Source organism: Dromiciops gliroides, chromosome 3 (assembly GCF_019393635.1).
Source record: "Dromiciops gliroides isolate mDroGli1 chromosome 3, mDroGli1.pri, whole genome shotgun sequence".
Classification (NCBI taxonomy): Eukaryota; Metazoa; Chordata; class Mammalia; order Microbiotheria; family Microbiotheriidae; genus Dromiciops; species Dromiciops gliroides.
The window spans coordinates 668,744,462-668,758,618 of NC_057863.1; the positions used below are offsets into that span (position 1 = coordinate 668,744,462).

A 14,157-nucleotide genomic window follows, 5' to 3' on the forward strand; every position below is an offset into this window, starting at 1 on the left:
ACTTAATATATTAGTTCCTTATCAAAACATTTCAGGCCAACCAATCTTATCATTTGGAGTCATGCTGTGTCTGCGATGAATTCATTTACTGTCAACTATCCATAAATTCATTCGTATCAATCACTGAATGTTCGTCTGCTCTCTGTATCTGTGATCTTCAGGCTACCGCCATGGTGATTAACCTCCCCCCCCAAAAAAAAATCCCCTTAATGCCAGTCAACAGGAGAGTTATGCCGCGATTATGCGATGATCCGCACTCAAGTCATCACAAATGCCTCCACGAAAAGCATAGTTCAGCTGATAAAGGAAATCATGGGCCCGAAGTAGCAACCAGATGCCAGTCAGAGAAGTTTAGGTTCGTCCACATGTAATGGGCCTGCTCTGAAGGCTGTTGTATCTTCGATGGGCAGGATGCTGATCTCTCCTGAGTTGAGGAAATAGGTACTCCTTGTAATAGAGATATGCTAGTCAAATTTGATTGATTATTCCTTCTTCATTGATTGTATATCTATGTACTCCAACAATTAATGTCTTATGTAATATATGAGTATAATATGTTATGTACTATTATGAGATACTATTGGTTAAGATATGCTTGTATATAGATGAATGATAGTAATAGTTTAATGTATCTAGTAACAGTTGAATATAATGTACTTGCTTATATGCTAGGGGACATTAAATGTATGCTCTCTATACATATATGGGGAATTTAATAGATATTATGTATGTGGAACCATTATGTAATATAAGGACTATATGTATAGGCGTGTGCGCACAAAAATCTGCTATACTCCAGCAAATCAATACTGGGATAGCATACAAATTGAAATTTGGAAGGTTGTTGACTCTTCCTTGCAGGAAGTAGTTTAAGTTAGAATATCAGCTTTGGGTGCTGATGGTGAGGTTCTGGACTTCTTGAATTGCCCTAGGAAGGAGTTTACCTTCGTTGTTGGCTTACAAGGCCAATATTTTTGTTAAATTACTTGGACGTCTTCATTTAGGTTTTAGTAAGTAATTTTCAAATAAACCTGCTAGGGGTATAAGGATAAGAATTAGGAGGAAGTATAGGATGGATGCCAGTTGTCCAATGATAATGTAGGGTTGTTCAACTGGTTGGCCTCCAATTCAAGTGAGGGTGAATAGGTTAGCAGTTAAAAGTCAGAAAAGTGCTTGGGAGATTGGTCGGAATATTAGGCTACGTTGTTTGGATGTATGGAGAAGGGGAATAATGAGCAGAACTAGGATAGATGCAAGTAGAGCTAGAACGCCTCCTAGTTTGTTGGGGATTGATCGTAGGATTGCATAGGCGAAGAGGAAATATCATTCTGGCTTGATATGAGGGGGTGTATTAAGGAGGTTAGCAGGGGAGAAGTTGTCTGGGTCTCCTAGTAGGTCTGGGGAAAATAGGGCCAAGAGTATGAGGACAAGAAGCATTAAGATGAATCCTAATGCATCTTTAATTGTATAGTAGGGGTGGAATGGGATTTTATCTGAGTCTGGATTCAATCCTGAGGGATTGTTTGAGCCAGTTTCGTGAAGGAATAGGAGATGCACAATGGTTAGGGCTATGATGACAAATGGTAGAATGAAATGGAAGGCGAAGAATCATGTTAGGGTTGCTTTATCAACTGAAAATCCTCCTCAGATTCATTCTACAAGGGTGGTTCCGATGTATGGGATATCGGAGAGGAGATTAGTAATGACTGTGGCTCCTCAAAAGGATATTTGTCCTCATGGGAGAACATATCCTACGAAGGCGGTAGCTATAACAGTCAGTAGGAGAATAACACCAATGTTTCATGTTTCTTTAAATAAGAATGAACCATAATAGATACCTCGCCGTACGTGGAGAAATAGGCATATGAAGAATATTGAGGCTCCGTTAGCATGGAGATTTTGGATCAGTCAGCCATAGTTTACGTCTCGACAGATGTGGGCTACTGATGAGAAGGCGGTTAAGGTGTCTGAGGTATAGTGTATAGCTAAGAATAGGCCTGTTAAGATTTGGATTACAAGGCAGGTGCCTAGTAATGAGCCAAGATTTCATCAGGCAGAGATGTTGGAGGGTGCTGGCAAGTCAATGAAGGAGTCGTTAACGATTTTTATTAGTGGGTGAGTTTTACGCAGGTTGGTCATTAGTTTTTGTAGTTGAAGAACAACAGTGGTTTTTCATGCCATAGGTTATGGTTAGAGTCCATACTAAAATTAGTGAAAATAATACTTATTTTTTTGTTTTCTCTCCTGTTTATTTTTGGGTTTGTAGCTTTTGCTTCTAAACCTTCACCAGTATATGGTGGTTTAAGTTTAGTGGTGAGTGGAGGCTTAGGGTGTGCGATTGTAGTTAGTTTAGAAGATGTCTTTTTAGGTTTAGTAGTTTTTTTAGTTTATCTTGGTGGAATGCTTGTAGTGTTTGGTTATACGGCTGCAATGGCTACTGAGGAGTACGCTGAGAGTTGAATTGGCAATTCGGTGGCATTGAGTATATTGTTGTTTGCACTGGTAATAGAATTATTGCGATACTTTATGTCTGGTGAAGTCGAGTTAGTGACTGCAATTGAGTTGTTTGATTCTATTGGTCATTACTGTGTTGGGCAAGATTATAGCGGGGTTTCTTTATTGTATGGGTGTGGAGGATGAGCGCTAGTTCTGTTAGGTGGAATTCTTTTTATTACAATTTATATTGTTTTAGAGGTCGTTCGTGGTCGTAATTAAATAACTGCTGTGATGACTAGGATGGAGATGATGAATGATATGAAGTATATTTTAATTAGTCCTTTATGGGCGGAAGCTATAGATGAAGATGCGATGGTGTGAAGATTTGCTTGGCCTTTTGGACCTGTTTTTTCATATCAGTTAAGATCAATTAGTCTGGTAGCAATATGTTGACATAGCTTTAAGTTTGTTAGGGGGTAAATGCGGTGGAATAAGTGTGTAAAGTACCCTAACGTGTTTGAGAAGTTGTGTGTATGGATTATATTTAGTATAGGTGAAGAGTTAGTTAATTTATGTAATTCTGTGGCGACGAATAGGCCTGTGATAGTGACGATTAAGGCTGACGGTTTAGTGATAGTAGGTATAGTGAGTGGAATCGAGGATGTGGGTGGGACATTTATGGTTAGGAGAAAGCCGACGAAAATACTACCTAGGGCTAGCCGTATAATAGGGTTAATTAGACTAGGGTTGTTTTCATTTAGTGGGGAGAGTGGAAGATATCGAGGTTGATTAAGTAAGGCAAAGTAGACAATTCGTAGGCTGTATACGGCTGTTAGAGCTGTGGCAATTATTGTGATAAGTAGAGCTCATAGGTTGACATAAGATGAGTTTATCGCTTCAATAATAGAATCTTTAGAGTAGAATCCTGCTAGGAATGGGGTGCCGATAAGTGCCAGGCTTCCTGTTATCAAGGTGGATGAGGTAATAGGAAGTGTGGTTAAAAGACCTCCTATTTTGCGAATGTCTTGCTTGTCATTGAGGCTGTGGATGATAGAGCTGGAGCATAGAAAGAGTATTGCTTTGAAGAATGCATGGGTATAGATGTGAAGACATGCTAGATGGGGTTGGTTTAGGCCAATAGTGACTATCATGAGGCCTAGCTGACTAGAGGTAGAGAATGCTACAATTTTTTTGATATCGTTTTGAGTGGTTGCGCAGATGGCAGTACATAGAGTAGTAATTGCTCCCAGGCATAGTGCTGTGGTGAGAATTGTGTTGTTGTTTTCTAGTATAGGGTGGAAGCGGATTAATAGGAAAATTTCTGCAACTACTATAGTGCTCGAGTGAAGAAGGGCTGAAACCCGGGTTGGACCTTCTATGGCTGAGGGTAATCATGGGTGAAGACCGAATTGGGCTAATTTACCTGTTGTGGCAATGGTTAATCCTAGGAGGGCTAGTGTACTTATGTCAGTTATAAAGATGTGTTGGAGATCTCATGAGTTGCTATGGATTATCAGCCATGCTATTGTTAGCATAAAGCCAATATCCCCAATACGGTTGTATAGTACAGCTTGAAGAGCTGCTGTGTTGGCATCAGTCCGGCCGTATCATCATCCAATTCATATGAATGATATGATGCCTACGCCTTCTCAGCCAATAAATAGTTGGAAGAGGTTGTTAGCTGATACAAGGATAATTATAGTAAATAGGAATGTAATCAGGTATTTAAAGAATCGGTGAATGTTGGGGTCTGAATGTATATACCATAAGGAGAATTCTAAGATGGACCAGGTAACGTATAGTGCAATTGGAATGAAGATGACAGAGAAATAGTCCAGTTTGAAGCTTATAGTCATGTTGAATGAGCTAATTGAGAATCATTGTCAGTTAGTAATTGTTGATTCTTGTTCTGAATAGATAAATATAAGGAATGGGGGTAGACTAGTGAAGAAGGCCAGTTTTACTGCATTTTTACAGTATAAGGGAAAGTGTTGGGTCTTATGTGGTAGAACTATATTAATGATTAGTGGAAAAATTAGAATGCTAATGGATAGTAAGATGAATGTGTTAATTAGTATCTTAATTACTTTTATTTGGAGTTGCACCAAAGTTTTTGGTTCCTAAAACCAATGGATTACTAATATCCTTTAAAAGTAAGAAAGCCACACTTGTTAAGTGCGGGTTAAAGAGTTAGCAGTTCTTTGAACTTTCTCGGCATATAAGAAGGTTTAAACTTCTATGTTTAGATTCACAATCTAATGTTTTTATTAAACTATATTTGCAGTATGTGAGACCCAAAATGAATTTGGGATTTAAGGAAATGATGAGTAGTGGAATGAGGTGGAGGGCTATTAAGATGTGCTTCATGGCTTAGCACAATGCATAAAAACAGAAAGTGTTTAATCAGTGTTTCCTGACTGGGCCCGTGACTGATAGCAGGACCTACTCCTCTCCACTTTTGGGGGGGGGGGGGTGCAATGAGGGTTAAAAGACTTGCCCAAGGTCACACTATTAGTAAATATTAAGTGTCTGAGGTTGGATTTAAACTCAGATCCTCCTGAATCCAGGGCCAGTGCTTTTTCCACCGTGCCACCTAGCTGCCCCCAGGAACTACCCCTTGCCTCAGTCCCTGTATTATGGTCTCTCTCCTGGTTGTTAACAATACATTCAGACCTCAGCAATGGTGGATTTTTTTTGGGGGGAGGGGCGAGGGGAGTAGGCAGGCCAATGAGGGTTAAGTGACTTGCCCACGGTCACACAGCGAGTGAGTGTCAAGTGTCTGAAGCTGGGTTTGAACTCAGGTCCTTCTGAATCCAGGGCCAGTGCTTTCTCCACTGTGCCACCTAGCTGCCCCAGTCAGCCACGTTTGTCTCTTTCTTGCATGTCATCACCTCCTGATGAAACCTGACCAGAGCCAATACTGAAGATCCCAGAGGCTTTGTTCTGGATCCCGAAGGATCTCATGCAATGGGATGCCTGCTAGTCTCTCCCTCCCCGCTTCCTAAACTGAGGTGGTGGTCACCTCCATGAACCTGGCCAACAATTCTCCAAGGAAGGGACAGACACCGAGCCACAGAAATCAGGAAAGGGACTTGGGCTGATGATTTATTCCTTGGATGACTTCAAAGTAAGGCAGCAGCTTTTACTCCACCCTCAGGTGCTACCGGATGAGAGAGAGGGAAAATCATGCATCCAGGCTGCCTGGGTCCACTACCCATTTAGGCTCCGTAATCTCCGAGGGGCCTCATCATGGCCAGCCAATGCTTTGAGATCGCCCTGACCGACTCCCTGGGCCACTCAGCACAGCAGTTTTTCTACATCTTTTCATTCATCCCCAGCCCCTATCCACACCTTCTCACCTGAGACCTTGCTCTCTTATTTCACTGAAAGAAACTGGACATTTATCCAGGGCTATCTTCTCTCATCTCACATAAGTCAGATGTCTTCTTTTCCTTTTTGGCCCAGTCACAGATGAGAAGATCATCCCTCTGCTTGCTAAAGCAAACCTCCTTATGTGTGAAAATGATCCCCTTCAACTCCTTCTTCTGTGTCAACATACTTCTTCCTCTAATATCCCCGTCCTTCACCCATTTTCAGTCTCTCCCACACTAACGATTCCTTCCCTATTACCACAAATAAAACCCTTTCTGTCTCAGGGCACCCTCCCATGATCCATGCCTCCCCAGGAGAGACTGTCCAACATCTTTCAGGAAGAAGCGGCTGGAGATTGCCACTGCCCATGGGTGTCTCCGATGCCTCTCCCCGGCTTTCTCTGGAACTCTGCAGTCTAGCTCCCAACTTCATAGTGCGACTGAAAACCTTTCCGCCGAGATCACCAACAATCTTGAAATTGCTCAATTCAGCGGCCAATTGATAAATAAAAAAATAAAATAAATAAAAATAAAAATAATACTCCTGACTCCGGGGCCAGTGCTCTATCCACTGCACCACCTAGCTGCCCTCAATAGCCATTTCTTTTTGTTTTGTTTTGGTTTTTTTGTTTTGTTTTTTTTTTAGTGAGGCAATTGGGGTTAAGTGACTTGCCCAGGGTCACACAGCCAGTAAGTGTTAAGTGTCTGAGGCCGGATTTGAACTCAGGTAATCCTGACTCCAGGGCCGGTGCTCTATCTACTGCGCCACCTAGTTGCCCTCAATGGCCATTTCTTAACCCTCTTGCTTCTTGACTTCCCTGCAGGCTTTGACACAGTCAATCACCCCCGTTTCTCGATACTCTTCTCTCTAGATTTTAGTGACATGACTCCCTGCTGGTTCTCCTTCTACTATATCCAAAATGAAACTCTTCCTGCTTTCCTAATGCTCTCTGGGGTATCCTTCCAATAGTGTAATCTCGCATCTCACTGCCTCTCACACATTCACACTCCTTGCCCCCATATTCAGTCTGCCTCAAAGTCCTGTGATTCCCCCTTTGTAACATCTCCTCCAACACTGTCCCTTTCTTCATTGGGGACTCAATCATCTCACACCTGAGATCCTGCAAGAGCCTCGTGGTTGGTCCCATTGCCTCAAGCCTCCCCCCAATCCAGTCACTCCTCCCCCCCAGTTGTCAAGTTCATCTTCCTAAAGCTCTTACCTGACCAAGTCACCACCTACTCCGCAACCTCCAGTGGCTCCCCAGCAAAAGGATCAAATAGAAAATCCTCTCTAGGCCTCTGCTATTTGTACAGGCTTCTCTCTGCCTATTCTCCCCTCCTCCCATATATGGTATCATCCAGGGATATGGGCCTCCTTTCTGTTCTGTGAACAGAACACTGCACTTCGGGACTCCAGGGGTCTTCTTCCCTCTCCTTGTTGCCTGGAATCCTCACCCTGGCTTCCCTGAAGCCCCAGGTAGAGCCCTCCTGCCCCAGTAATTTCCCATTCCCCTTTAAATTTAGGACCCTCCCTCTCTTGACCGCCTCCAATTCATCCTGCCTGTTGTCTGCCCAAGCGGACCGTGAGCTTCATGAGAGTGGGGGGTGTGCCCTGCCCCTCTTTACGCCCCTGGTGCTTGGCACAGGGCCTGGCTTGCAGCAGGCACTCAAGTGTTTTTAGACTTGAAGAAGTTCTAAGAGAGAGCTGATAATGGACAGCCTCATCCCTTTACCCACTTCCAGGAGAATTCCATGCCCACAGATTCTAAACAATGACTTCTTACAGAATCCCAGAGGATCACTGGAAGCCAGCTAAAAGGAGGAGAAGTCCAGTCCCCTCATTGTACAGATCCAGAAACTGAGGCTCAGTGATTGGCCTGGGAAGCCGCTGCTAGGAAGTATCCGAGAAAGATTCCCAAGGTCTTTGTGCACTGAAATCGAGCCCTTGCTTCCCCCAACCCCTAGAGGTCTCCTGTCATCCAAAGTCTCCTATACCTGCTGTCACCTCACTCACCTGCAGAGCAGTGCCTCAGGCCTTCTTGCTCCAGCATCCCTGGTGCTTCCCTTGGCTCCAAATAAGAGATCACATCTTCTCTGGGAACTGGAAGCCCTGGGCAGGAAAAGCAGTTAGAGATGAGGATGGAGAGAAACTTCAACTTTAGTCCTCCTCAGGGAAAGGAGAGAGGATGCAGGACCACCTGATTTTGAGGTTCACCCCATCATGTTCACACATGTGAGTCTATACTCCCCCATTAGTGCTTGTAATGCAAATAACCCAAAATAGGAGGTGTTGTACAACCTGTTCTGAGAAACAGACAAGTCCTCACCCCCCACTCCCATCCTGTTATGCTCCATTCTGGAAGAAGCCTCTAACCCCAGAGCAGCCTTGAGCCTGATCGACAGGCACCTTGGAATAAGAAAATGTGGGCTTGGTGCACCTTCTCCAAAGAAAGATGGACTCCTTCCATAGGTTAAAGGGAGCTGGTAGTGCAGTAGAGAGAGCCCTGGGCCCAGAGACAGGAAGACCTTAGTTTAAATCCAGCTTCACACAGTTCGTAGCTTCGTGCCCCATGGCAAGAAACTTAGCCTCTGTTTGCTTCAGTTTCCTATCATCTAATTTGGAACGTTATTGTGAGGATCAAATGGCAAAACATTTTTTAAAATTTGATTTTTAATTTATGGAATGAAACAAGTATTTCTATAACGTGAGAAGAAAAAAATCATTTCAGACGAAAGTTATATCTACTGTGCACAACTTGCTGTTCGTCTCAAATAGAAAACAAAATTATCATGTCAATTTTTTCTTCCCTCCCACCCCCAACCTAGATGATTACCATTGCCGAGAAATAGATGTGTATACACACACACACACACACACACACACATAATTATTAATGATGGGTTTTTTGGGGGACCCAGTGACCCTACCCCAACTCAGAAAGTCTGACTGGTTTGTCAGAGACAGCCCAGAGTCCTTAGAAATGGAAATCAAACTCAGCAGAGTCAATAGAAACCACCCCTGCCCGAAAGCCTTTGCCTTTATAGAAAACAGCCCAGCACTGCTCATTTTGGTATCGAACCCCCTTAGGCCCTGTCTTTTTTTTTTTTTTTTTGTGGGGCAATGAGGGTTAAGTGACTTTCCCAGGGTCACACATCTAGTAAGCGTCAAGTATCTGAGGCCGCATTTGAACTCAGGTCCTTATGAATCCAGGGCCAATGCTTTATGCACTGGGATACCTAGCTGCTGCTTTCTTTTCTTTTCTTTTCTTTTTTTTTAAGGTCCTATCAACCAGTGGATTTGAATGAAGCTAGCCAATTAGCTTTGAGCACTGTGTAAGGGCTGCCTCTCCTCTGGACTGAAGGAGGCTTACATTCTCTCATGCACTCTCTTGGCCTAGGGATGCTGAAGGAGGCAGCCAGGCATCCCCCCTTGGTCTCTTCTCTATCTAGGTAATACAGGGCTTCTGAATTTTGGAGCTATGTGCTCTCTCTTTACTAACATTTAATATGATTTAATAAATGCTTAATGCCTAAACCACTGCAATAAACTCTAATTTAAAAGTAGCAATATAGGGCAGCTAGGTGGTGCAGTGGATAGAGCACCGGCCCTGGAGTCAGGAGTACCTGAGTTCAATTCCGGCCTCAGACACTTAACACTTACTAGCTGTGTGACCCTGGGCAAGTCACTTGACACCAATTGCCTCACTAAGAAAACAAAACCAAAAAAAAAGTAGCAATATATTAGAAACCCCAGCTAAGTTGCCCAATAATTTAGCACAGAGACAGGTTCCTCGCAATAATTTCAAATGACACATACACATACATATACGTATATACCTATATGTAAAATTATTTTATATACATTTCTGTTTATCGGTTTTTTCTCTGGATGGAACTAGCATCTTCCTTCATATGTCATTTAGAGTCAATTTGGGCTATTTATATCAGTTCAAATAACTTATTTACTAAAAGTCATTCTTTTTCTTTTTCTTTTTTTTTGCAGGGCAATGAAGGTTAAGTGATTGCCCAGAGTCACACAGATAGTAAGTGTGAAGTGTCTGATGTCGTACTTGAAGTCAGGTCTTCCTGAATCCAGGGCCAGTACTTTATCCACTGCGCCATCTAGCTGCCCCCTCCTAAAAGTCATTCTTAAAACAATACTGCCATTACTATAATAGAAAGAAAGCACTTGGGAGAACATCTGGCAAATAGTAGGTGGAAATCAATGCTTATTCCCTTCTATTCTTTCCCACCATCTGTGCTGGAATTTGAGGGCAATAGGAAGGAAGATTAAGGACAAACTTCTTAGAGTACGGACGAGTACTTTAGGTTACCGATTGATGCTTATTAAAAAGAAGACTATTCTAAATACAAGACCCATCCCCATGTGGAAGGGTGGGAAGGAAAAGCTGCCTGAGCAGTTCTCAGAGATTTGACAGACAACATTTACATCCAGGCAGAGGTTAAACTGAATAACCTCTGGGATTAGTTTCATATCTGAGACACTTCCACACTGATTTGATCTTGGATCTGTGACCACCTAGAATTGGTAAGAGACAACTTCAGGAGACACAAAGGAGACCCTCAGTTTCCTGTTACACAATGCAAAGATTTTCTCTAGGGAAACCGGGCAGCAGGAGGGCCCTGTGTCTTGGACCCAGGAAACTAGCACTTTTCCCATTCTAGCATTTCATTAATGTTTCAAACCCTGCACATTGAGGAATGAAGATATTCCCTTTGACTGGAGACTCAGAGTTACCAGGGGAAGTGTCCTTACCCAGGGAGAGCAGGTTCCGGGCATTCTCCAGCATGACCTCCTTGTACAACTCCTTCTGAGGGGGGTCCAAGAGGCCCCACTCCTTCTTGGTGAAGCGCACAGCCACATCCTTGAATGTCACCGTCTCCTAAATCATCAGAAGTCAGAGGACAAAGAGCTGAAAGACACTTCAGAATTCAATAGTCCAGCAGGAAGGGATTTGCCCAAAGGTCCATACCCTTGATGAGAGTCAGAACCAGCCCTTACTCTCAGAATAATGTGGATCACTGCTGGTGTCAGAGAACACTGCTCCATGGTAGGGAAGATCGTCTCCTGCTCGATTCCCTCTCTTGTCGACCTTTTATTTGTCTCAAACGTTTTCCTAGAAATCTCAACCCTGTGTCCAAGCTCTCCTGGTCCTCCAAGTGCTAGTTGCCCCCAGGGCCGGCAATTCCACCCACTCACACCCCAGGACAAGTAGACTTTTGAGGCACTGTATGTAAAACGTAGAGCTATAAAGGCAAGGCAAGGCAACAACACCTCAAAGGGCACTATTCAGGGCCTACTGCTTTCCACCTGTAGTTGCTTTGTTCTCAAACAGGCCTGATTCCAGGAGTCAACTTAAGAGGTGTGAAGAAGCTGAATGAGGGTAGTTGCTGTATGCATGAAGAAAGGGCTAATATAAAAGCTCTAATGGTCACAGAAATGACAGGAGACAGAGGGGGCTCGGGATCCCCTTCAGAGCAGCAAATGACTCCTGAGTCAGAGCTCCTCTTCTCTGCATCCCCTCTCCCTAGCTAACCCACACTATCTAGACAACAAGACTGCTTGACTTAGGAGGGACTGAAGCTGGGGAAGGCTGAGGATGGGGAGGGCTCTGAAATGGGGCCTCCAGGGAAACACCAGGGGAAGCCCGAGACCAAAGCCCCAGACAGGGGGACCGGCAGGCATCCAATGGCTCGACAAGCTGCGGTCCGTGATGGTGATGGAATATGACGGTGCTACAAGAAAGGACAAGCAGGATGATTTCAGAAGGGCCTGGGAAGGCACGTAGGGCATGATGTCTAGTGAGGAGAGCAGAACCAGGATGCTGAGGAAGTGGGATAACTCTTCTCAGCAAGACAACGATCCAAGACGATCCCAAAAGACTACCCACCTCCAGAGAAAGAAGTGATACCTATTTTTCAATTAGATAATTAATTAATTTAGAATTTCCCCCACCTTACATGTAAAAACAGATTGTAACATCGGTTTTAAAAAATTCTCTTTCTTCTTCTCTACCCCCCCCCTCCCGCCTTAAGAACTCAGTATGTTATACACGTGCAGTCATGGAAAACACAGCAGACAAACACAGTTCAGAAAAAGCAAGTAACCACTACCACCAAATACACCATCAGTTGAAAGGGCTGATATTGAGTGAACACAGACTGAAGCACAGTATTTTTTCACTTTCATTCTTTCTCTTACTGGAGTTTTCTTATAGAAAACGACTGCTAATGTTTTACGTAATTGTACATATATAACCTATATCTGAGTCCTTACCTCCTCAGGGAGGTAAGGGGAGGGAGGGAGGGAGGGACAGGATTGGGAACTGAAACCTTTAAATGAAAATCTGTATTTAAAAGCCAAGGAAGTGGGGGCAGGGAAGCAGGAGGCCTGGGGAAGGGGGGCAGAGGGAAGCTGACAGCTGAGCTTAGGAAAGCAGGATGAATGTGTCCTGAGGTCTAACCAGGAGCGGGGGAGGGCTCCTGGAACCCTGGGGTAGAGGTCAGGTTTAGAATCCCTCAAGGGACCCTGGAGGTAGGACGCCCCACGCCTGGGATCTGACAGGCAAGCGGCGCAAGAGTCGCGGGTTGAAATCAGGGGGGCCAGGACAGAGCTTTGGTTCCTACAACCAAGGTGGGGTCCTCAGGGCAGGCAGAAGCCATGGATCCTTACAGGGGCTGGGCTTGAAGGCAGGAGCTGGGGGCAGGGAGAAGGGGAAGGTCGGAGCTGGGACTTCTGGATTTTCAGAGGCAAATTCTGAAGATCGGGAAAGTGGGACCCAATGGTCAACCTGGGGAGGGCGACCCTGGACTGGGAGACTGGAAAAAGAGTGAGGGGGCGGGGGACCAGGCCTGGGAGGGAGGTGTCTCCCTGGGGGCTACAGGGCACTCACCATGACGCCAGACGAGGCCCGGTGGCACGGGCAGCAGACACTGGGCATCGGGAAGCAGGGGGCAGACAGCGGGCATTGGGCATCGGGCAGCAGACAGCAGGCAGCAGGCAGTCCGCTGGCTTCCAGAAAGCAGAGAGAGCAGCTTCAGGGGAGGAGGCTCCCAGGGAAGGAGGCGGGGCTTCCTGCTTCCAGGCAGTGCATTCTGGGAGGGCCTCCTCCACCTGGCCCAGCCCCTGAGGCCAGCTGCTCAGGACCCCGCCTCCCTCCCTTCTCCCAGCCCTGTCCTCCCACCAGGCAGGGCATCTCTCAGAGCTCCTCCTCCCCCATCTCCCTCTGGCCTCAGGCCACCAGGACAAGTGAAAGGAGGGGGATGCTGTCAGATGGCTCTTAGGAAAACTGGGATTCTCAGCAGCATTCCTAACAGCCTATCCTGATGTCACTGGAATGAATGACTCCTCATCTGCATTAGAATGTAGGCTCTTGGAAAGCTTTCTCCCACAGCTACAAGTGGGATGTTTGACCCTCAGGTCAGATGCCCAGGCAAAACACACTTAGAAGTGAACATTATGTTTTCCAGCAGTTTTTATCAAAAACTGAGTTCCCCTCCCAGAAGGTGGAGTCTTTGGGTTTATCAAACAGTATATTACTACAGTCATTCACTACACTGTCTCCTGTGCCCAGCCTATCCCACTGATCCACCATGCTATTTCTTAGCCACTACCAAATGGTATGGATGACTGCTGCTTTGTAGAAAAGCTTCAGATTTGGTACAGCTAGCAAACCTTCCTGGGCATTTCTTTTTTCATTAGTTCCTTGATATTCTTGGCATTTTGTTCTTCCAGATGAATTTTGCTATTATTTTTTCAAGATCAATAACACAATTTTTAGGTAGTCTGATTGTCGTGGTGCTGAATAAGTAATTTAGGTAGAAATGGGATTAGGGTTAGGGTTAGGGTTAGGGTTAGGGTTAGGGTTAGGGTTAGGGTTAGGGTTAGGGTTAGGGTTAGGGTTAGGGTTAGGGTTAGGGTTAGGGTTAGGGTTAGGGTTAGGGTTAGGGTTAGGGTTAGGGTTAGGGTTAGGGTTAGGGTTAGGGTTAGGGTTAGGGTTAGGGTTAGGGTTAGGGTTAGGGTTAGGGTTAGGGTTAGGGTTAGGGTTAGGGATCGCATTAGGGTTAGGGTTAGGGATCGCATTAGGGTTAGGGTTAGGGATCGCATTAGGGTTCGCATTAGGGTTAGGGTTAGGGTTAGGGTTAGGGTTAGGGTTAGGGTTAGGGTTAGGGTTAGGGATCGCATTAGGGATCGCATTAGGGTTAGGGATCGCATTAGGGTTAGGGTTAGGGATCGCATTAGGGTTCGCATTAGGGTTAGGGTTAGGGATCGCATTAGGGTTAGGGTTAGGGTTCGCATTAGGGTTAGGGTTAGGGTTAGGGTTGGGTT

General features: G+C 45.0%; 1 protein-coding gene and 1 pseudogene across 1 annotated transcript in view; both read right to left on the reverse strand.

Moving 5' to 3' along the window:
- The window catches only part of LOC122746669 (zinc finger protein 571-like), a 31,717-nt gene extending 18,780 nt beyond the window's left edge, over positions 1–12,937 (reverse strand). Inside the window, exons 1-3 of the mRNA XM_043992477.1 lie at positions 12,722–12,937; positions 10,585–10,711; positions 7,822–7,917 (exon numbers count right to left, since the gene is read on the reverse strand). Coding sequence (XP_043848412.1) covers positions 7,822–7,917; positions 10,585–10,711; positions 12,722–12,769 — 271 coding nt within the window. The 5' untranslated portion in view covers positions 12,770–12,937. The remainder of the gene's footprint in view (positions 1–7,821; positions 7,918–10,584; positions 10,712–12,721) is intronic.
- Positions 457–3,298, reverse strand: LOC122746671 (annotated as a pseudogene).
- Positions 12,938–14,157: the final 1,220 nt, after the last annotated feature.